This window comes from Bos taurus, chromosome 2, assembly GCF_002263795.3.
Source record: "Bos taurus isolate L1 Dominette 01449 registration number 42190680 breed Hereford chromosome 2, ARS-UCD2.0, whole genome shotgun sequence".
Taxonomy (NCBI): domain Eukaryota; kingdom Metazoa; phylum Chordata; class Mammalia; order Artiodactyla; family Bovidae; genus Bos; species Bos taurus.
In genome coordinates, this window is record NC_037329.1 from 97,044,433 (window position 1) to 97,065,745 (window position 21,313).

General features: G+C 40.1%; 1 protein-coding gene and 1 non-coding gene across 9 annotated transcripts; one reads left to right on the forward strand and one right to left on the reverse strand.

Moving 5' to 3' along the window:
* Positions 1-215: 215 nt before the first annotated feature.
* Positions 216-321, reverse strand: LOC112443697 (U6 spliceosomal RNA). The gene has a single exon (XR_003032105.1). It is a non-coding gene; the product is annotated as a U6 spliceosomal RNA (small nuclear RNA).
* A 476-nt stretch (positions 322-797) lies between these two features.
* On the forward strand, positions 798-6,850 carry LOC112442978 (uncharacterized). 8 transcript variants are annotated; one of them, XR_009492002.1, is made up of 5 exons: positions 798-1,026; positions 1,232-1,410; positions 3,872-4,155; positions 4,467-4,625; positions 5,695-6,850. XR_009492002.1 is itself a non-coding variant. In XM_024981429.2 (4 exons), the coding sequence occupies exons 1-3, from the start codon at positions 959-961 to the stop codon at positions 4,125-4,127; spliced, it is 381 nt and encodes a 126-aa protein (XP_024837197.1). In that variant the 5' UTR covers positions 799-958; the 3' UTR covers positions 4,128-4,155; positions 5,695-6,850. The 8 variants fall into 8 exon arrangements, 5 of the variants coding, with proteins under 5 accessions (XP_024837197.1, XP_024837196.1, XP_024837209.1 ...); XR_009492000.1 differs by lacking the exon at positions 4,467-4,625 and having other exon boundaries at positions 799-1,026; XR_003031219.2 differs by lacking the exon at positions 3,872-4,155 and having other exon boundaries at positions 799-1,026.
* The last annotated feature ends 14,463 nt before the right edge of the window (positions 6,851-21,313 follow it).

The following is a 21,313-nucleotide window of genomic DNA, read 5'->3' on the forward strand; positions in this document are numbered from 1 at the left end:
TTAATTTCTTTCATTAATGTTTTGTAGTTTTCTACATACAAATCTTTTGCCTTTTTAGGTAAATTTATTCCTAAATATTTTATCCTTTTTGTTGCAATGGTGAATGGGATTGTTTCTTTAATTTCTCTTTCTGATTTTCATTTTTAGCATACAGGAGTGCAAGGGATTTCTGTATATTAATTTTTTATCCTGCAAGTGTGCTTTATTCATTGATTACAAATATGGAACACTTCATGAATTTGTGTGTCATCCTTGTGCAGGGGCCTTGCTAATCTTCTCTGTATTATTCCAATTTTAGTATATGTGCTGTGAAGGAAGCACCCCAAGAGTTCTTTGTGTGAAGATTTTACTGGAGGAAATTCCTGTGGGAAAGTGAAGCAGTTTAAGCTTCCACAGGCAGTCCAAGGCCCTTTAAGGAGGAGGTGAACATTCTCTCATACTTTCTTTAAGCCTTGTACAACAATGTATCTTACCCAAGAACTGGCCTTTCTTTAGGTCCAGAACTAATGATCACACAGTACAGTGTCTTACTCCTGGAAATGCTTTTCTTAGGCTATGTGTTAATGATTATAATTGTAACAAATCTTGCTGGGAACCTGTTTCTCAAGACTTGTACCCCTGATTACACAGCAACAGTATATCTACCCAGAGATGTTGGCCAGAACGCGTTCTCCCAGGATAAGCTTGTGCCAAAGTTATCTCAGGATGTGTGCTTTGGGAAAGGGTCTGGTGGAACTCTTAAATCTTGAAGTATTCTTTTTATCTATTTTCAGCAGCTTGTTGAAAAGTATATAAGGCCCCACTTAAACTAGTGAGATGGGTACTCTCCTGCCCCCTTCTGATGTCTATGTCAGGAGCTTTCTCTGTCCTGTCACTTTAAATAAAAATTTTCACACAAAGCTCTGAGTGACTGAGACATGTCTTTGGCCCCGGAGTTAAATCTTCTCCTTCAGAGACCATGAATCCGGTGGCACTGTTCACCATAAGCTATCATCTTGGGAGCTCATCCAGGATCTTCAAGACAAGGTAAGAATACTCAGAGCTGGGACTCTTCTGCCCTTTTACTGTAAAGTCTCTGCTTTTCTAACTCAGAAGCATATGGACTGAACTTCTTTTCCTGGTCTCTCTGACTTTTTTATAACTGCTTGGGGAATTAAAGCTACTAACCTAATGTACTGGATTCTAGACTTTCAGAGGACTTGAAATCCATGCTGTTACTATGTTTTTCTAGCCATACCCCCATTCCAAGTTTTACAGGACACTGCAGACAGGAACACATTAGAGAGCTAGCTGGAGCTGGAGCTCCAGGGACATCTCTCAGACTGGAAATCATCATCCTGACCCAAGAGACCCAGAAGCAAATTCTCGTCACGGCTATGCCTCTGGACTGTATGGATGGAAACATTGCTGGTGAGCATAACATTCCTGAGGACACAGATCAGGGAACTCCAGATTTAGGCGGATTAGAAATGTACCAGACTTCTTCCCTTGGTAGTCCTAGCTCTTAGTGGACCAGAGAAAGCCCACCAGTGGCTCTTGTCTCAACTCCTTAGATATTCATTTTGTACAATCTGCTGGACAGGATTAGAAAGGTTGACCTTGACACTCCATGAACATGAAAGACTATTTTTTCCTCATAGGCCAGCCCTGCATCATCTCCTTTGTTATCACATAGACTCATGTGGCAACTCTCAGAAGGGATACAATGGGTTTTCCATTCATCCTTTTATGACTTGCCACTTCTACTTGCAGGCAAAAATATGCTCAAGAATGTGCACAGGCACAAAAAAGATGGATGTTTTCCCTAGTGGTCTTAGCTTGGGAGACATTCCAGAAGGCTACTCTGCTCCACCGTGGTGGCACCAGAGAAAAAGGGGAAATCAAGCCAAGGTTTTAATGGTGAGGAACTGGACATCAATCTGGGATGCCATCAGGTCTACCCCTGGTGCATCTCCACCCCACCTCGGTGGTAGAATGGGAAGGGACAATAGTGAGACACCTGCATTGGTAAGAGACAGGTTAACTCCAGCCAGGGAAGGAAGCTTAGGTGGAAGACCTGTCTCCACCCCCATCTAGAGCAGGGAGGGATGCCTCCGGTAGGAAAAAAGGTATGGCACTGGGTGCTGCTTTTTTCTCTCTTACAGATGGGAGCTAGCAGTTCCAGAACCACTCCTTTGAGTTGTATCTTGAAAACCTGAGATAAGTTTAATCCCCAAAGCCTAAAAAGTCCCTTATACACAGCCTTTCTTTGCTTTAAAAGAAGACCTCGCCTGCTCAGAGAGGACAATCTCTGCTGGGACTTCTTATCAGTCTGTCTACCCCTGTCATCAGAGCCAATTCGAACACTCTTGGGTTTAAAATTTTTATCTATGAAACTATGACTACAAAAAGGAGAGATGACATTTTTTGACACTGAATGGCCATGACATTCTTTAGACTCCTGAGAAAACTGGTTAAAATGAAATCTTTTTGAAACTGCAAAATTGGTTCTTTTTGCACAATTTCCTTGTAAAATTAGGAAAAAGCTGGCTTGTTGAAATACTTTTTTCTGAGCTCTACTTCTGTTTGAGAAACAAAAGCATGCCTGGGAAAAAAATCTGAAGTTAACCCTTATCATGTCCTTGAGATACACAGCCCATTCTGTCTGGGACTTCACCATGAGCAAACTGGTAGAACTTCAAGCCAAGGGAAAGAAAAAAAGGGCAAAGAGACAGTTTAAATTTCAAGTGGAAAACTGTGAGGTCTCTGTCTGTCCAGATTTATGTGTGTCTCAGTGTGTCACTGTCCTTGGATAAAATTGCTAAAGGCTAATTGGTCACTGAGCTCTATTTAATTCGTCTAAAGAAAAGTAAGTGCTTAAAAATCAAATAGTTCTAAATTCAAGAAAATTAAAATGAATTGCAGGCATATGTGAACTGGGAGATAGTCACTATTGAATTGCTATCTGGTATTGATGTTTGTTTATTGATTTAATTAACACATTGTGAAGATACTTTTACAAATGATGTAAGTTTGGGTGATTTATGTTTACCAATCTACAAAATGATGATATAAAGTACAGTTCATGGTTGCAATAAAGAATGGGATTACATTTTATTAAGGAAAAAGAAAGTAAGTCTAAACTAACAGGTGACTGTTTCTAAATGGGCAAATGGAGTGTTAAATACAGAAAGTATTAAAAAAAAAAAAAAAGGGCTTGTGACAAGTGGAAGAGAGTTTTGTGCATGGTATAAGTTTCTTAAGGCTTTAAACTGCCTTTGAACTCTTTTTTTGTTACTTTGACTTAGTGAATAACCATTCTTTCACAGTGAATGTAAGCTGGTACCAAACTGGAATTTGGTTTTTTCTCCCTATTAAAAGAACAAAGTTTTCTTGAAATATGGTTTTTGATAACAGATTATGGCATGCATAGACAAAGCTTGTTCTGCTTCTACAAAAATTAACCCTTCATCAGGGAATTTAAAATGGATAAACAATGGCTATAAACCAAACAGTTGGGGCTATGGGAAATCCAAGATGGCCACGTGGCTTTTCCTGGCTCCCTGACAAACTTAATTTTATTTGATAAGAGAAAGCTTTTTCTGGCTTCAGGGTTAATGTCTCACAGTGGATTTAAAAAATGGTTAAAATGTGTCCTCTACAACCTCCAGTTACTGGAACATGCACTTTGCTGGACAGGTCATACAGACATTGGCAAAAAAACTTCATGAGTTTCTTGGAGACTATTGCTTTCACTGGCATCCTCTGTTGTTAGGCAAGGGTGGCAGACAAAGGGATTGGTTGCATGAGATTAAATAGAATTCTAAATATGATTACAATTTTCATGATTTTTTTTCCTGACATATCACTGGCTTCTAATCTTTGTTTTCAGATATAAAGAAGCTGTTCTCAAGTCACTGATGGTTTAAAACAATTTAGTGATTTACACCTGTGGGTAAAATTAAAACTTTTTTTCTCTCTGCCTCGTCCCTTCAGAAATTGGAGACATTTGGGTTCTGAACAGCCTCATCAAAGTAAAAAAGACTGTCTCCAGACATATACAGAAATCTCAGAGTATACTGGGGAGCTCTAAAAGAGAAATCTACCCAACTGATGTCAGGCCTATGCCACCTAATATGTTTCACTGAATATCAAGTTCCAGTTTTGTTAATTAAGGTCTGTGTTTACTAGGGCTCACTTCTTAGATAGTTTCTTGTGGTTATGTTTCATTGCTAAGATGTTTAATTAAGTTATTAAAAAGGACACTCTGAGTTTGTTTATAAGCTTATCTCAATAACCAATCTTTGAATAAAGATCAGATGCTCCAGGTTCTACAACCTGGAGATTAACAGCAGGATGCAGTCATTTAACAAACTGAGTCAGATGACCTGGAGATGTCACTGGGCTATACCTAATGGAAGTTCTTGACTTCTTATGATTTTACTATTACTGCTAACTATAGTGTTTTCTCTATTGCCTGTTTCAAGAAGTGTTGTCAATTACATTATCAACTGGGTGACTGAGCCACTGATATGATGATGGTGTACAGTTCCTTATGAAATCCATAGTTATAATGATATGACTCTATATGTGAGAAGAGGCAACAAGAGGGAATATTTACCTGGACCAAGAGACTAGTGATACAGGTATGGTCCAGAGATTTTGCTACTCACAGGGCCTAGTCCAATAACAGCACATAGAGTGAAATCTTCAACAGATCTGGGAATGAGCCTTCCCAGCACTGTGGGACATAATGGTCATGAAATGCCCCCCAAAACATGGTCAAAATGATGGCTATAGAGGGGCCCTGCTCTGGTAACTTGCACTTGCTGCCTGTATTTACAAAGATTAACTCATGGACACTATAGCTGCTGACCTTCAACATCCCCTGAAAGGAGTTTAGGGTGAAAATCAGAAATTAGACACTCACTCTGTGCTCTGGTGGCTCTGGTGACTTCCCTGGTGGCTCAGATGGTAAAGCGTCTGCCTACAATGCAGGAGACCCGGGTTTAATCCCTGGGTCAGGAAGATCCTCTGGAGAAGGAACTGGCAACCCACTCTAGTACTCTTGCCTGGAAAATCCCATGGACAGAGGAGCATAGTAGGCTCCTGCAGTCCATGGGGTCGCAAAGAGTAGGACACGACTGAGCGACTTCACTCTCTCTCACTCTCTGTGCTCTGAAAAAAAAAAAAAAAAAAGACAAAACAGGCCTTTGGACAGTTAGATAGTTTCAGGTAAAAATTTTCTTTGAGTCCTAATTCTTGCATCTTCTTATATCTAGAAAAACACTAAAATTGTTAATGGTGACAACTACATTGGCTTATATATTAATACCACAATAAGAGACTAAAGCCTACTTAGACAAACAGACCATTGGCTACCTGGCTATAAGTCTCTCTAAAACAGCTGTCTATATTGGGGTTCAGACTCATTCTTCTAAGAGGAAATGGTAAGGTTTATTTTGTCTGTTAAGGTTCAGGTTGGCATTCTTTCAACTACTTCTAACTGAGTTTGTTATACCTACATTCAAAATGTATATAAACATGCCAAATGGCCCCATTCTTATAAACAGGGCAGCCCAAGCATTGACTCTGTCTAGACCAGGATCAAAGTTACTATCAAATGTGACCTGATTCTTATTTTTCGTTGGACCCCTGACTATAATAATTCCTTTACTGATTTTTGGTCTCTGCATTTTTAATCTGTTTGTTTAGTTTGTTCTTTCTAAAGGATACAACGGTTTCCCAGACAAAGTAATGGTGATGCAGAGATTCTGGTCGCTCTTCAAAATGGACTCCCCGACACGACTGAGCAACTTCACTTTGACTTTTCACTTTCATGCATTGGAGGAGGAAATGGCAACCCACTCCAGTGTTCTTGCCTGGAGAATTTCATGGACAGAGGAGCCTGGTGGGCTGCTGTCTATGGGGTCGCACAGAGTCGGATACGACTGAAGTAACTTAGCAGCAGCAGATGTTCCACTCTGGTCACAGACACAATTTTGGTTTATAAGCTCTCCTTGGTGGAAAACTATCTTGACTTTTGTAACTGTAATCATATTATTCTTGCTGTTTGCTCTTCATATCTATAACTGTATAATGAATTTTGTATCTAAGAGGCTTGAGGCATTTAAGTTACAAATGATCAAACTCCTATGATTACCACAGGCTTTTCCAACTATTACTTGGGGCCCCTGGATCAGAGATCCTCAGTATGAGGGTAAGGAGAATATGGTGCTTCAACAATTTAGGGTCTGTGCGCCTTACCAGCAGGAAGAAGTTACAGAAAGATTTCTCCACCCTCTTCCCTGGCAACCATATTCTCCTAAAAGAAAAAGGGTGGAATGAAAGAGCTAAAGCTTAGGCAGGCAGTCCAAGGCCCTTTAAGGAGGAGGTGAACATTCTCTCATACTTTCTTTAAGCCTTGTACAACAATGTATCTTACCCAAGAACTGGCCTTTCTTTAGGTCCAGAACTAATGATCACAAAGCACAGTGTCTTACTCCTGGAAATGCTTTTCTTAGGCTATGTGTTAATGATTATAATTGTAACAAATCTTGCTGGGAACCTGTTTCTCAAGACTTGTACCCCTGATTACACAGCAACAGTATATCTACCCAGAGATGTTGCCCAGAACGTGTTCTCCCAGGATAATCTTGTGCCAAAGTTATCTCAGGATGTGTTCCTTGGGAAAGGGTCTGGTGGAACTCTTACAATCTTGAAGTATTCTTTTTATCTATTTTCAGCAGCTAGTTGAAAACTATATAAGACCCGTTTGAATTAGTGAAGTGGGTACTCTCCTACCCCCTTCTGATGTCTATGTCAGAAGCTTTATCTGTCCTGTCACTTTAAATAAAAATTTTCACACAAAGCTCTGAGTGACTGAGACCTGTCTTTTGTCCTGGGATTAAATCTTCTCCTTCAGAGACCATGAATCTGGCGGCACTGTCCACTGTTCACTGTAAGCTATCAAAAGAAGATAGAGAAGGTAGTGAAAAAAGATTGGAGAGCTATCAGATTGTGGAACAAAGTCTGAACCTGAGTGAAGGAGATGAAGAGGGAAGGATGGGAGCATGTAGCTCCTACACCACAGTGAAATCTAAGGAAGTTTTGTTAAGACCATCGGGGAGTCCATGAGCCAAATTCAGTCATCACATGAGTCCCATGCCTCCATCAATAGGCCTGCCTGACTATCCCTCCTGCTGTCAGTCATCAGAAGGTAGTGATTAATTTCAGGGTAGCAGCTGGGCCTTTGGCCAATGACTCTTTCAGCAGTTGGGGGTCTGCAAGACATATTGTCATGACAGTCATAGGATTCCTATGAAATTCACACATTTGATATTTAAGATATGTGTTTTTTGAGAATTATACCTCATATACTTTATGGAAATCATATATTGCCAACATTTCTGAAGTTTTTCAGGAGGGAAGATGAGTCCCTGCCAATATTCCACTGAAGAAACTAATAAAATACTGTGCAAGACATATGACTAAACATGAAATACAATATCTGCAAAGTGGCTTCTCTTGCTTTTCTTTTCTTTCATCAGTTCAGTTCAGTTCAGTTCAGTCGCTCAGTCATGTCCGACTCTTTGCAACCCCATGAATTGCAGCACGCCAGGCCTCCCTGTCCAGCACCATCTCCCAGAGTTCACTCAAACTCACATCCATCAAGTCAGTGATGCCATCCAGCCATCTCATCCTCTGTGGTCCCCTTCTCCTCCTGTCCCCAATCCCTCCCAGCATCAGAGTCTTTTCCAATGAGTCAACTCTTTGCATGAGGTGGCCAAAGTACTGGAGTTTCAGCTTCAGCATCATTCCTTCCAAAGAACACCCAGGGCTGATCTCCTTTAGAATGGACTGGTTGGATCTCCTTGCAGTCCAAGGGACTCTCAAGAGTCTTCTCCAACACCACAGTTCAAAAGCATCAATTCTTCAGTGCCCAGCTTTCTTCACAGTCCAACTCTTTCATAGTGATTTCCAAAAGGGAAGGGTTCATGCCTGAGTCTGCATGTTTGCCACAAACCACAACCAAAAAAGAGAATGAAAAAATGGTGATCCACAGTCGTGGTTCTGTCACACACATGTGGTGAAACACTGGAAATGTTACGTCACCTGGGCTTTAGGTTTCTCCTTATTGAAATGCTATGGCTGGATTAGATTATCTCTGAGCTCTCTTTCAGCTCAGAAATGTTGAGTGTTGAATGCTCTCCACTGAAATATGAAATAATAGCTCAAGAAACTAACATATGGATTCAATGTACTTATAATTTGGAGAAGTACCAAACATTTTGTTAAAATATGTAGAGGAAATTAAGCATATTGCCTTAATGATCCATGAAACCCACATGATTGTGTAGGGTCTGGGCAGGAAATCAGTCATAGAAATGGTTGCCTTAGCTGACATACGTTCCAGAGTTAAGGCTGTTCCAGACCTGAGCCGCACAGCAAGGAACCACAAGTTCCTACCAACTGAGGGTCTTGTTGAATGTGTGCAGGCTACACTGTCCTTCAGTCTCTGATCTGCTAGATTAAACCTAAAAATAATCATTCTCAGGCTATTAAGCAAACATGACCCCTGATTGCATCACTAATAGAAAGGGTGTTTTGTTGTTTTTGATGGAACAGATTTTAAAAATATGCCCCACATTTGAAGATTTTTGCCTGATGCATTTTGGATCTAAAATGGGTAGTTGGTTCTGAGTCTGTTCTGACTTTTTCCATGAATTAACTGCCTAAAGAGAGAAGGATTTCAGGTTCCAAGAAGTTTTCTTAGATAAAGAAGTTTTTATAAAATCATCCTGAATCCACATTTGGAGGTCTATAGCTATTTTAATTCATCCAACTTCATCAAAATACAGTAGGCTTTAATTAAATCAAAACACAATTACAATTATGTTTTAAATGTTAGAAATCAACAAAATGTAATTTCTCAGAGAAATAAATTCTTCAGAGGAGAACTAAATAATGCGCAAATAGTGGCAATCAGAAGCAACAGACCTAATGATGGCCAAGATTTATTCTTGGAAAATTGACATGCTTTAAGAGCATACTACCTAAAAGTTTTAGGCACAGTCTCATAATATAACTTACTGATATGTGGAGTGGGAAATCTGATCAATACTCATAGCAAGAGTAAACACACCTTCATTATGAATTAGAGGAAGAATTGGCTCAATTAACTGGAGACAATAATTCATAAGGTTATTTTTGATGTATCTTGTAATTCTACAACTAATGATGAAAATAAAGGACAACATTTAGTTAAGTCAGTTTCTGTGGTAAAACATTATTTATTAAGGCAACAAAGATAATGGGGAACAAGCCTGAGATAATACCACTGAAAATCTTACCAAGAATTAGACTGAATATAATTTGATTAAAAGACCACTGAGAATCCCCAGGGAATTTGACTCTGGAGGCCAGTGGGATTTGATTACAGAACTACACAGTACTGGGGAAACAGACTCTTGGCACAAACGAAACCTTGTGCTCACCAGGACCCAGAAGAAAGGAGCAGTGACCCCATAAGAGATTGACCCTAACTTGCTTGTGAGTGCTCAGCAGTCTCTGGCAGAGGCGTGGGTGAGAGTGGCCTGCTACAGGGTGGGGGGCACTACGTGCAAGGAATGCCTGCACAGAACCTTTTGAAGGAGGTCGCCACTATCTTCATTACCTCCACCATAGTTTGGTCTCAGGTCAAACAACAGGGAGGGAACACAATCCCACCCATCAACAGAAAATTGGATTACAGATTTACTGAGCTTGGCCCTGCCCATCAGAACAAGACCCAGTTTCCCCCACAGTCAGTCTCTGTCATCAGGAAGCTTCCATAAGCCTCTTATTCTTATCTGTCAGAGGGAAGACAGAATGAAAATCACAATCACAGAAAACTAATCAAACTGATCACATGGACCACAGCCTTTCCTAACTCAATGAAACTATAAGCCATGCCATGTAGGGCCACTCAAGACTGACAGGTCATGGTGGAAAGTTCTGACAAAAAAGTGGTCCACTGGAGAAGGGAATGGCAAACCACATCACTATTCTTGCTTTGAGAACCTCATGAACAGTATGAAAAGGCAAAAAGATATGACACTGAAAGATAAACTTGTCAGGTCAGTAGGTGTCAAATATGCTACTGGAGAAGAGTAGAGAAATAACTCCAGAAAGAATGAAGAGATGGAGCCAAAGTGAAAACAAAGCCCAGTTGTGGATGTGACTGGTGATGGAAGTAGCGTCTGATGCTATAAAGAACAATATTGCATAGGAACCTGGAATGTTAGGTCCATGAATCAAGGTAAATTGGAAGTAGTCAAACAGGAGATGGAAAGAGGGAACATCGACATTTTAGGAATAAGTGAACTAAAATGGACTGGAATGGGGGAATTAATGCGGATGACCATTATATCTACTACTGTGGGCAAGAATCTCTTAGAAGAAATGTAGGAGCTCTTATAATCAACAAAAGAATCTGAAATGCAGTACTTGGGTGAAATCTCAAAAACAACAGAATGATCTCTGTTCATTTCAAAGGCAAGCCATTCAATATCACAGCAATCCAAGTCTATGCCCCAACCAGTAATGCTGAAGAAGCTGAAGCTGAACGGTTCTATGGAAACCTACAAGACCTTCTAGAACTAACACCCAAAAAAGATGTCCTTTTCATCACAAGGGACTGGAGTACAAAAGTAGGAAGTCAAGAAACAACTGGAGTAACAGGCAAGTTTGGCTTGTAGTACAAAATGAAGCAAGGCAAAGACTAACAGAGTTTTGCTAAGAGAAGGCACTGGTCATAGCAAACACCCTCTTCCAACAACACAAGAGAAGACTCGATACATGGACATCACCAGATGGAAAATAATGAAATCAGGTCAATTATATTTCTTGCAGCCAAGGATGGGGAAGCTCTATACAGTCAGTAAAAACAAGACCGAGAGCTGACTGTGGCTCAGATCATGAACTCCTTATTGATAAATTCAGACCGAAATTGAAGAAAGTAAGGAAAACCACTAGACTATTTAGATATCACCTAAATCAAATCCCTTATGATTATAGAGTAGAAGTAACAAATAGATTCAAAGGAGTAGATCTGATAGACAGAGTGCCTAAAGAACTAAGGATGGAGGTTTGTGACATTGTACAGGAGGCAGAGGTCAAATCACCCCCAGGAAAAAGAAATGCAAAGAGGCAAAATGGCTACGTGAGGAAGCCTTACAAATAACAGAAAAGAAGAGAAGCTAAAGGCAAAAGAGAAAAGGAAAGATACACCCATTTGAATGCAGAGTTCCAATGAATAGTAAACAGAGATAAGAAAGCCTTCCTCAGTGATCAGTGCAAAGAAATAGAGGAAAACAATAGAATGGGAAAGCCTAGAGATCTCTTCAAGAAAATTAGAGATACCAAAGGAATATTTCATGAAAAGATGAGCACAATAAAGGACAAAATTGGTATGGACCTAACAAAAGAAGAAGATATTAAGACGAGGTGGCAACAATACACAGAAAAAATGTAGAAAAAAGATTTCCATGATCCAGATAATCACAATAGTGTGATCACTCACCTAGAGCCAGACATCTTGGAACACAAGTTCAGGTGGGTCTTAGGAAGCATCACTACGAACAAAGCTAGTAGAAGTGATGGAATTCCAGTTGAGTTATTTCAAATCCTAAAAAATGATGCTGTAAAAATGTTGTACTCAATATGCCAGCAAATTTGGAAAACTCAGCAGTGGCCACAGGACTGGAAAAGGTGAGTTTTCATTCCAATCCCAATTAAAGGCAATGCCAAAGAATGCTCAAACTACCGCACAATTGCACTCATCTCACATGCTAGCAAGTAATGCTCAAAATTTTCCAGGCCAAGCTTCAACAGTACATGAATGGTGAACTTCCAGGTGTTCAGATTTAGGAAAGGCAGAGGAACAGAGATAAAATTGCCAACATCCATTGGATCATTGAAAAAGGAAGTAAGATCCAGAAAAACATCTACTTCTGTTTTATTGACTATGCCAAAGTCTTTGACTGTGTGGATCACAACAAACTGTGGAAAATTCTTCAAGACATGGGAATATCAGACCACCTTACCTGCTGCCTGAGAAATCTTTATGCAGGTCAAGAAGCAATGGTTAGAACTGGACATGGAACAACTGACTGGTTCCACATTGAGAAAGCAGTACGTCAAGGCTGTATATTGTCACCCTGCTTATTTAACTTACATGCAGAGTACGTCATGCAAAATGCCAGGCTGGATGAAGCACAAACAGGAATCAAGATTGCCAGGGGAAATATCAATAACTTCAGATATACAGATGACACCACCCTTATGGCAGAAAGTGAAGAACTAAAGAGCCTCTTGATGACAGTGAAAGAGGAGAGTGAAAAAGTTGGCTTACAACTCAACATTCAAGACACTAAGAATATAGCATCTGTGTCCCCTCATTTCATGGCAAATAGATGGGGAAACAATGGTAACAGTGACAGACTTTATTTTGGAGGGCTCCAAAATCACTGCAGATGGTGACTGCAGCCATGACATTAAAAGACGCTTGCTCCTTGGAAGAAAAGCTATGACCAACATAGAAAGCATGTTAAAAAGCAGAGACATTACCTTGCCGAGAAAGGTCCATCAAATCAAAGGTGTGGTTTTCCAGTGGTCATGTATGGATGTGAGAGTTGGACTATAAAGAAAACTGAGCACCAAAGAATCGATGCTTTTGAACTGTGGTGTTGGAGAAGACTCTTGAGAGTCCCTTGGACTGCAAGGAGATCCAACCAGTCCATCCTAAATGAAATCAGTCCTGACTATTCATTGGAAGGACTGATGCCGAAGCTGAAACTACAATACTTTGGCCACCTGATGCAAAGAACTGACTGATTGTAAAAGATCCTGATACTGGGAAAGATTGAAGGCAGGAGGAGAAGGAGATGACAGAGGATGAGATGGTTGGATGGCATCACCAACTCAATGGACATGAATTTGTTCAAGTTCCTGGAGTTTGTGATGGACAGGGGAATCTGGAATGCTGCAGTTCATGGGGTCACAAAGAGTCGGACACGACTGAGCAACTGAACTGAACTGAACTGAACTGAAAAGACAACAGACAAAAGACAGTGCCAGCCATCTCCTGTACCTGGTTGAAATACCTGTAATATTTCTCTAATACATCCAAAGCAATTAAGAAAACAAAAGGGCAGCTACCTGTTTTTCAGTGTTCACCAAAAGAGCCACCTTGTTCTTATCTGTCTTGGTCTTGTTATCAACAGACTTAAAAAAGTTCTAATTTGAAGTAACTGGCCAGGAATAATGAAGGTGACCAAAAAGGAGAAGACCCAAGCCAGTGAATGATTATCATAGGCCCTCACTCACCTAAAGTGAGAGTCTTTATAGAAACTAAAAGAAAGCAAATTTATATTCCAGTCTGTACTAGCAAATACTAAGCTACTCTGAGATACATGGAAACTGGGTTCTAGACCTGACCCTGCTGTGAACTCACTGGCATATGTCACTTAGGCTTTTTGGGTTCCAGCAGCATCTGTAAATGTGAGAACCTCACACGTGGGAGCTCTTCCTTCTACAAATCACCCTATCTCTTTGACTCTAACACTTCAAGACCATCACCACACAGTCCAGAGCACATAAGCAGGAATAGTGGAACAGCTAATAGGAAAAATCAACGCTAACTCATCTAGCCTCTTAAGTCTCAGCCATTTTTAAAAAGACTTTTTCTTGATGTGAACCATTTTAAAGGTATTTATTGAATTTGTTACACTATTGCTTCTGTTTTATGCTTTTTTTTTTCTGTGGCCACGAAACATGTGGGATCTTAGCATCCTGACCAGGGGTTGAACCTGCACCCCTGCACTGGAAGGCTGAGACGTAAGCACTGGACTACCTCAGGAGGAGGAGGACCTGAGGAGTCCCTCTCAGTCGTTTTTGTTGAGGAGTTTTTGCTAATCATCCACCTTTATGAGCTTTAGCCAGTTTTTCCTGCTAGGCAGTTCCTCATTTTATTTCTAAGAACTACACATCAGAAACCTTTTTGTTGCAAACCAATGACCCTCGGGTTAACCAGCCTTCTGAGGTGTTTTGTTTGGTCCTAAAGAACTGTACTCAGCTTGAAAGGCAAGGTCACTGGGCAAGAGCTTTGTAGTGCAGGCAGCTGCCCCCTTCTTGTGCTGATGATTCACGCTTGACCTCTGTAGACCTGAATTTTCATCCCTTACACGGAGATAAGCTTTGTTTTTACATAAACCAGGAAAAGTACACTGATGCACAGAATATTTTTTAAACACTTATTTTCAAATAATTAGTACTTTTCCTTTCTCCCTCAAAACTTCAGGGAACCATAGGTGCTTAGCGACACAACACTAAGAAGGGACATACACACACACAGAGACTCAAACACACAAAAATAATTCTACTTCGATGATGTTATATAGAGTTTTGCAGTTAGAAAAATATCAAAAATAATCTCAATTTTTAGCCCATACATATGTTTTGGTTGTTTTGGTAAACAAAATCTTCTTTGAACTTAAAAAAGATGGAGAAAATGGGATAGAGACTGTTAACTGGAGGAGAACAAAATCTTTCTGAAGCTTCTGAATTGCCAAGGTCACCTTCTGGCCCCAAGTGAAAATTGTTCAGTTGTGTTTGACTCTTTGCTACCCTGTGGACTATACAGCCCATGGAATTCTCCAGGCCAGAATACTGGAGAGGGTAGCTGTTCCCTTCTCCAGGGGATCTTCCCAACCCAGGGATTGAACCCATGTCTCCTGCATTGCAGGTGGATTCTTTACCAGCTGAGCCACAAGGGAAGACCAAGAATACTGCAGTGGGTAGCCTATCACTTAAACAGTGGATCTTCCTGACGCAGAAATTGAACCAGGGTCTTTGCAGGAGGATTCTTTACAAACTGAGCTATCAGGGAAGCCCAGAATCCCTGATATCTGGCCCTGGAATCATGATATTAATATTATTCTCAAAAAAAAAAAAAAATACTATTCTCTTTGCTGAGCAGAAGTTTAGTCATGACTCTCTTAATTGTTTCCCTAAATTTCTACCCTTCACATCCACTTCTTAATTCTGAGTATTCTGCACACAGAGAACCTTATTCTATGAAATGAGTTATTCCAAATTCTGTACACAATAGAGCTGCCTTAGTTCCTTTGAAAGTGAAAGTGAAGTAGCTCAGTCGTGTCCAACTCTTTGTGACCCCCATGGACTGTAGCCCACCAGGCTCCTCAGTCCATGGGACTTCCCAGGCAAGAATACTGGAGTGGGTTGCCATTTCCTTCTCCAGGGGATCTTTAGTTCCTTTACTTGGTTACAATTGTTCACTATAAGCTTGTGTCTGTGCAGATTTCAGGACTTAGATATCTTTAGGGATTAATTTCCCTCCTTTCTGTGGAACCAGCACAGAGAAGTCCAAATGTTCTCCTGGGCTAATTAACTACTTTGGGAGCCCGGCATCTCAGAGTAGAAAGAGTTCTCAAAGGTCATTTAGTCTAACCATTCATCAGACACTTAAACCTCATCTGTCATTTAATGTTGGTAGTTAAAATATGGCATGTTGATTTATCTTTACTGAAAAAGGACTGATGCTGAAGCTGAAACTCCAATACTTTGACCACCTGATGCAAAGAACTGACTAATTAGAAAAGACCCTGATGTGGGGAAGGGTTGAAGGCAGGAAGAGAAGGGGACGACAGAAGATGAGACAGTTGGATAGCATTACCGACTCAATGGACATGAGTCTGGCAAGCTCTGAAAGCTGGTGATGGACAGGGAAGTCTGGCGTGCAATAGTCATGGGGTTGCAAAGAGTCAGACGTGACTGAGTGACTGAACTGACTGACTGACTGAAAAAGAACTCTCTCTGGTAAAGCATGCCACACCAGATGAAGGCAGCCTTGTTAAGTCTTACTGTGAGCTCACATCACTTCCTATTTCTACTCATATCATCAGTTCTGTACTTATTGTGCCTAAAGTGACATTTCTTAATACATTTTGATGTCCCTGCATTACTGCCTGTTTCTGCACCCTAGAAATTTCTAATCCCTTCAAGTCATTGCTTCACCAGTTTAATGGTTCTTTGGTAAATTTGGTCCAATCAATTTTTGCCAAAAAAATAATGCCCAACTCAGGCTACTCAGGCAGCCCTAGCGGTAAAGAACCCTCCTGCCAATGCAGGAGACATAAGAGACTTGGGTTTGATCCCTGGATCAGGAAGCTCCTCTGGAGAAGGGCATGGTAACCCACTCCAATATTATTGCCTGGAGAATCTCATGGACAGAGGAGCCTGTCAGGCTACAGTCCACATGGTCGCAGAGTCAGACACGACTGAAGTGACTTAGCATGCATGCACAATACCCAGTTCAGAATAGGACACTTTCTACGACTTGAGTTCCTGAACAGAAATTCCAGCTTCATCTTGGATGTACTAATATCTAAATCACATTTCTGGGCAAGGGCTCATCCTTAACAGTTCTGTGAAACACTGGGGGGATTAATGAAGCCAGACACAGCTGTTAAAGTTTCCTTCCTGGAGAAATTTACCTGAGATTCATAACTCTTTCCCTACTCTTCAAAACTGAACAAAACTATTAACAAAATGAAAATGAAAATCTGGTTCATTTATGTTTCAGGCTAAAAATTTTATTCAGTTTTTTTATACCTGCAATTTCTTCGTTAATATTTAATTTAGATTTGAGTAATGTACTCGGTTTTATTTGTGTGTGTTGCAGACATTTTTATCTGCTGAAATGCTTTGATTATTATTATATATTCTATTCTAGCATTTTGTAGGAATGTCACTTCCATTTTCTACTCATTTTATCTCCATCCTCCCAGACTAGCCCAGAGCAGTTGTATGTGGAGATAGCTGACTAGATTTTCAGGCTAATTTGGTTTCTTATTCTTAGTATACTCTTATGGCTCACAGCTACGGCCAGGTTGCAGTCAAACTGAACATGTGGAAGCTGGTGGAGTGCAGGATGGGCTGTACCAAGGAGACATGGGAGAATTCATGCTCTGCAGGTTCACAAAACTCACAAGAAAAAAAGAATTCTAACTATGTTGTGTACATCCTCAGTCATGTCTGACTCTTTGCAATCCCATGGACAGTGGCCCAGAAGGCTCTTCTGTCCATGGGGTTTCCCAAGCAAGAATACTGGAGTGGGTTGCCATTTCCTTCTCTAGGGGATCTTCCTGACCCAGGGATCGAACCCACGTCTTCCACATCCCCTGCATTAGTAAGTGGATTCTTTACCATTACACTACCCAGGAAGCCTAACAATGCATGGTAACAGATGTTAATTAAACAGTGTGGTGATCACATGCCAATAGTATATACAAAATATATTTCTTAATTTAAAAAAATAATTCAGGAAACCCAGTATCTTCAGAAAGCAGAGAGAAAGCAAAGAATCTACCCTCATATGATCTCAAACTCATCATCATATTAATCAGGTTGGGCCCTGAATAAATGACTTCTTCCCCCTCCCCCAGCCTGCCTCCATCTCCTGCCCACCCCCACTCCCACCTCAGCAAAAACATTTCCAGAAATGCTAGTACTCCCCTTCTGCCACCAGCTTATCAGGGGTTGAAAGTTGTGTGGCAGGAAAGTATCTTCATCTCTGTTCTAGCCTGTTCACAGATGATCTGATTTCATCTGCACAAAAGACCTGCAAAGCAGTTACTGTTAGTCTCATTTTACAGATTAGGTAGTTGAGGTTCATAAAGGTGAAAAAAATTATCCAGAATATTACAGCTACTAAGGTTATTAATAATGGTGCTCTCATGGGGTCATGTTCCACCTCCCTGGAAATCTATGCTTTTTTTTTTCTTCTAATTGCACTAAATTACCATGAATCCTATTTTTTCTAAGAATATGTCCTTTATACAACAACGACAACAAAACGGAAGCAGTATCACATGCTTCAGGGGAAAACAAAAACAAACAAACAAGACACAGTGAAATCTCTCACCCCAGATCAGGAGGCTGCAAACTTTTTCTCTAAAGGGCTAGATGAATATTTTAGGCTTTGCTGAGTACGTGATCTCTGTGACACCTCTGAGACGCTGCCAAGGTGGGATGAAAGCAGCAGTAGACAAGAGGGAAACAAATGAAAGCACCTGAAAAACAAACACTTTTTACAAAGCTTTATTTACAAAAGCACGTGTGAATTTGAACCTCTCCTGGGGATCCATACACCCGGAAGAACTGGGTTGCCCAAGAAGACCTCTTTCCTCCCTGTCACCATGCTATGCGGCCATGCAAAAGCATGGGAGATCACCTTTTTAGGAGGGACAGGATATCTAATGTGATACATCTGATGAGAAGGGCCAACTCATCAGAAAAGTTCCTGATGCTGGGAAAGACTGAAAACCAAAGGAGAAGAGGGCATCAGAGGATGAGATGGTTGAATAGCATCACTGACTCAAGGGACATGAACTTGGGCAAACTCTGGGAGGTAGTGAGGGACAGGGTGGCCTGTTGCGCTGCAGTGCATGGGGTCACAGAGTCAGACGTGACTTAGCGACTCAACAACAACAGGATATCTGAAAGGTCTGACCTGTTTTGCACAAGTCAAGAGAAGCAAACAAGAATTTGCTTCTTCAGTTGTTCAATATGTGTTCTTCATAGATGGCAAACATATTTTCCAAACTTAACGTGAATTTTTTGACAGTTTTTTGAGGAAAACAACTAAATCAAGAATGAGCATAATGTTTTCTAGTTGATTTCAGTAGTACCTTACCCTAATCAGAAATTATGTGCATAACTGCAGGTAGTCTGAAGGTAAACTGCAGGTAATACCTTCATAGTATTTTGTCCCTGTCTTTTAGATAACTTTATTTTCCCTTATTCTTATTCTATTTTCAATTAAGCTTAACAAGGAAGAATAATTTGGGAGAAAAATAAAAGTCATGAACTCTACTTTTTTATTTTCAATTTAGAAATTACATCTGTACAAAGTTTTCACCCAGAACAAATACATTTTAAAAATAATTAATACTGAGAGGAAAGACAGTGGAACAATAAGTAACTGTCATCGTGTGGCAGGTTGACATTTAAAAGATTTAAATTTAAAATTATATTTTTGAAAGGATATTATTTCTTTACTGTGTTAATTGAACTACTTCCAAGGAACAGCTCAAGGAAGAGTCAAATTAAGTTTATCAATGTTTTCTAAAATATCCATGAATGTTATTAACTCTCTTTTCTTGTAATAGGCACAACCACACTTATAACAGACATAAGCCAGCAATTATTCAATCTTGCTATCTCTTAACAGATCAACAATGAATTAGGGCTCTTCTGGTAGCTCAGTGATAAAGAATCTGCCTGCCAATGCAGGAGACCTGGGTTCGATTCCTGGGTTGGAAGATCCCTTGGAGAAGGAAATGGCAACCCACTCCAGCATTTTTGCCTGGGAAATCCCATGGACAGAGGAGCCTGGTGGGCTACATGGGGTCTCAAAGAGTCAGACACAACTGAGCGACTAAAGAACAGAAGAACAGAAATTCAGAAAATAAACAAGAATTAAAAGTATACATTGATTTGATAACCCATAGCAGGAGACAATTACATAAAATCTATCTGGAGATGAACATCATTCTTTTCACAAAAACCACAGTTAAAATTCGTCCAAAATTATGTAAGTTACACAAGAAGAATGGATGGCCATATTTTCCATTTTCCTAGAAAATTTTTAGTGTTTGATAGGCCAGCCAATGGAGATATTTCATGGAGGATTTTGGCAAGGGCCTAATTGAGTTTTTCTGGGGCTATCAGTTGACGGTTCTGAATTTTCCCAATCATCATCATAAACTTTTTAAACTGATTATTTTGTGATATTTTGTACACTTGCAAAGAAAATAATAAGCTCTCCATAGATATGTCTTCCAGTTTTACAAAGCATTTAAATTAACAAGCATATTTAGCTGTTAATCTACTAAAGAATTTCCTGTAGCTTTTATTACTTCGGTTCAGTTGCTCAGTCATGTCCAACTCTTTGTGACCTCATGAACCGCAGCATGCCAGGCCTCTCTGTCCATCACCAACTCCCAGAGTCCACCCAAACTCATGTCCATTGAGTCAGAGATGCCATCCAACCATCTCATACTCTGTCATCCCCTTCTCCTCCTGCCCTCAATCTTTCCCAGCATCAGTCTTTTCAAATGAGTCAGCTCTTCACATCAGGTGGCCAAAGTATTGGAGTTTCAGCTTCAACATCAGTCCTCCAATGAACACCCAGGACTGATCTCCTTTAGGATGGACTGGTTGGATCACTTTTATAGTAATGTTTAAAATTAATGAATTTGTTTACTTTTTAAAGAGTCAAAAGGGGAGCTAGAAATAAAAACCTCTTTGATTCCTTAGCATCCCAAAGTCATGAATTATTCCCAAATCATCAGTGTATCTGTTTAGCCTTACTAGTTAACACATTAATATGCTTTACAGAGTGACACAAGTTTGGCTAAATTAAACAAAATATGCTTTTCATGAAGAACTGGATACTATAAGAAAGTATAGAATAGTTATTGTATATTTACTGTTACTGCCCTTTTCATTTTTATAGTGGTGGTGGTTTAGACACTAAGTGTATCCGACTCTTATGACCCCAAGGACTGTATAGCCAGCTAGTTTCCTCCGTCCATGTGATTTCCCAGGCAAGAATACTGGACTGGGTTGCCATTTCCCTCTCCACATTTTTATAGTAAGCCCTGTCAGTAAATAATATTAATTTAGGATTGGGTAAAGGAAGCTTCAAAAGCTCTGTTTTGTGAATGGACACAAATTGAACAAACACAGTCATAACATTCTCTTTCACTGGATAAGATTAGTAAGGAAGGAGGATTGATCGTTACACTGTTATGTGAAAACAGTTAAACAGTTATATGAAAAAGTAAAAGTATTTCATAATGCTGAAACAAATGCAAAAAAATAGCTACTAGAAAGAAGCAGGTTAAATGATTCTGCTGCTGCTGCTAAGTCACTTCAGTCATGTCCGACTCTGTGCGACCCCATAGACGGCAGCTCACCAGGCTCAGAACGCTGGAGTGAGTTGCCCTTTCCTTCTCCAATGCATGAAAGTGAAAAGTGAAAGTGAAGTCTCTCAGTCGTGTCCGACTCTTAGTGACCCCATGGACTGCAGCCTTCCAGGTTCCTCTGTCCATGGGATTTTCCAGACAAGAGTACTGGAGTGGGGTGCCATAAATGATTCTAGGAACTCCTATATGCTGATATTAGTTCATGATCCCACCATCCAGTGTGGGAAAAACCTTTTGCAGCTTTCACATGATTTATCACATCTAAAATTATAATTTAATTA

Excerpts from the sequence above, each read along its gene's own strand:
- LOC112442978 (XM_024981428.2), top strand. The coding sequence starts at position 959 with ATGAATCCGGTGGCACTGTTCACCATAAGCTATCATCTTGGGAGCTCA. Across the intron at positions 1,027-1,231 it reads TCCAGGATCTTCAAGACAAG|CCATACCCCCATTCCAAGTT; the intron begins GTAAGAATACTC and ends ATGTTTTTCTAG. Across the intron at positions 1,411-3,975 it reads TATGGATGGAAACATTGCTG|AAATTGGAGACATTTGGGTT; the intron begins GTGAGCATAACA and ends TCGTCCCTTCAG.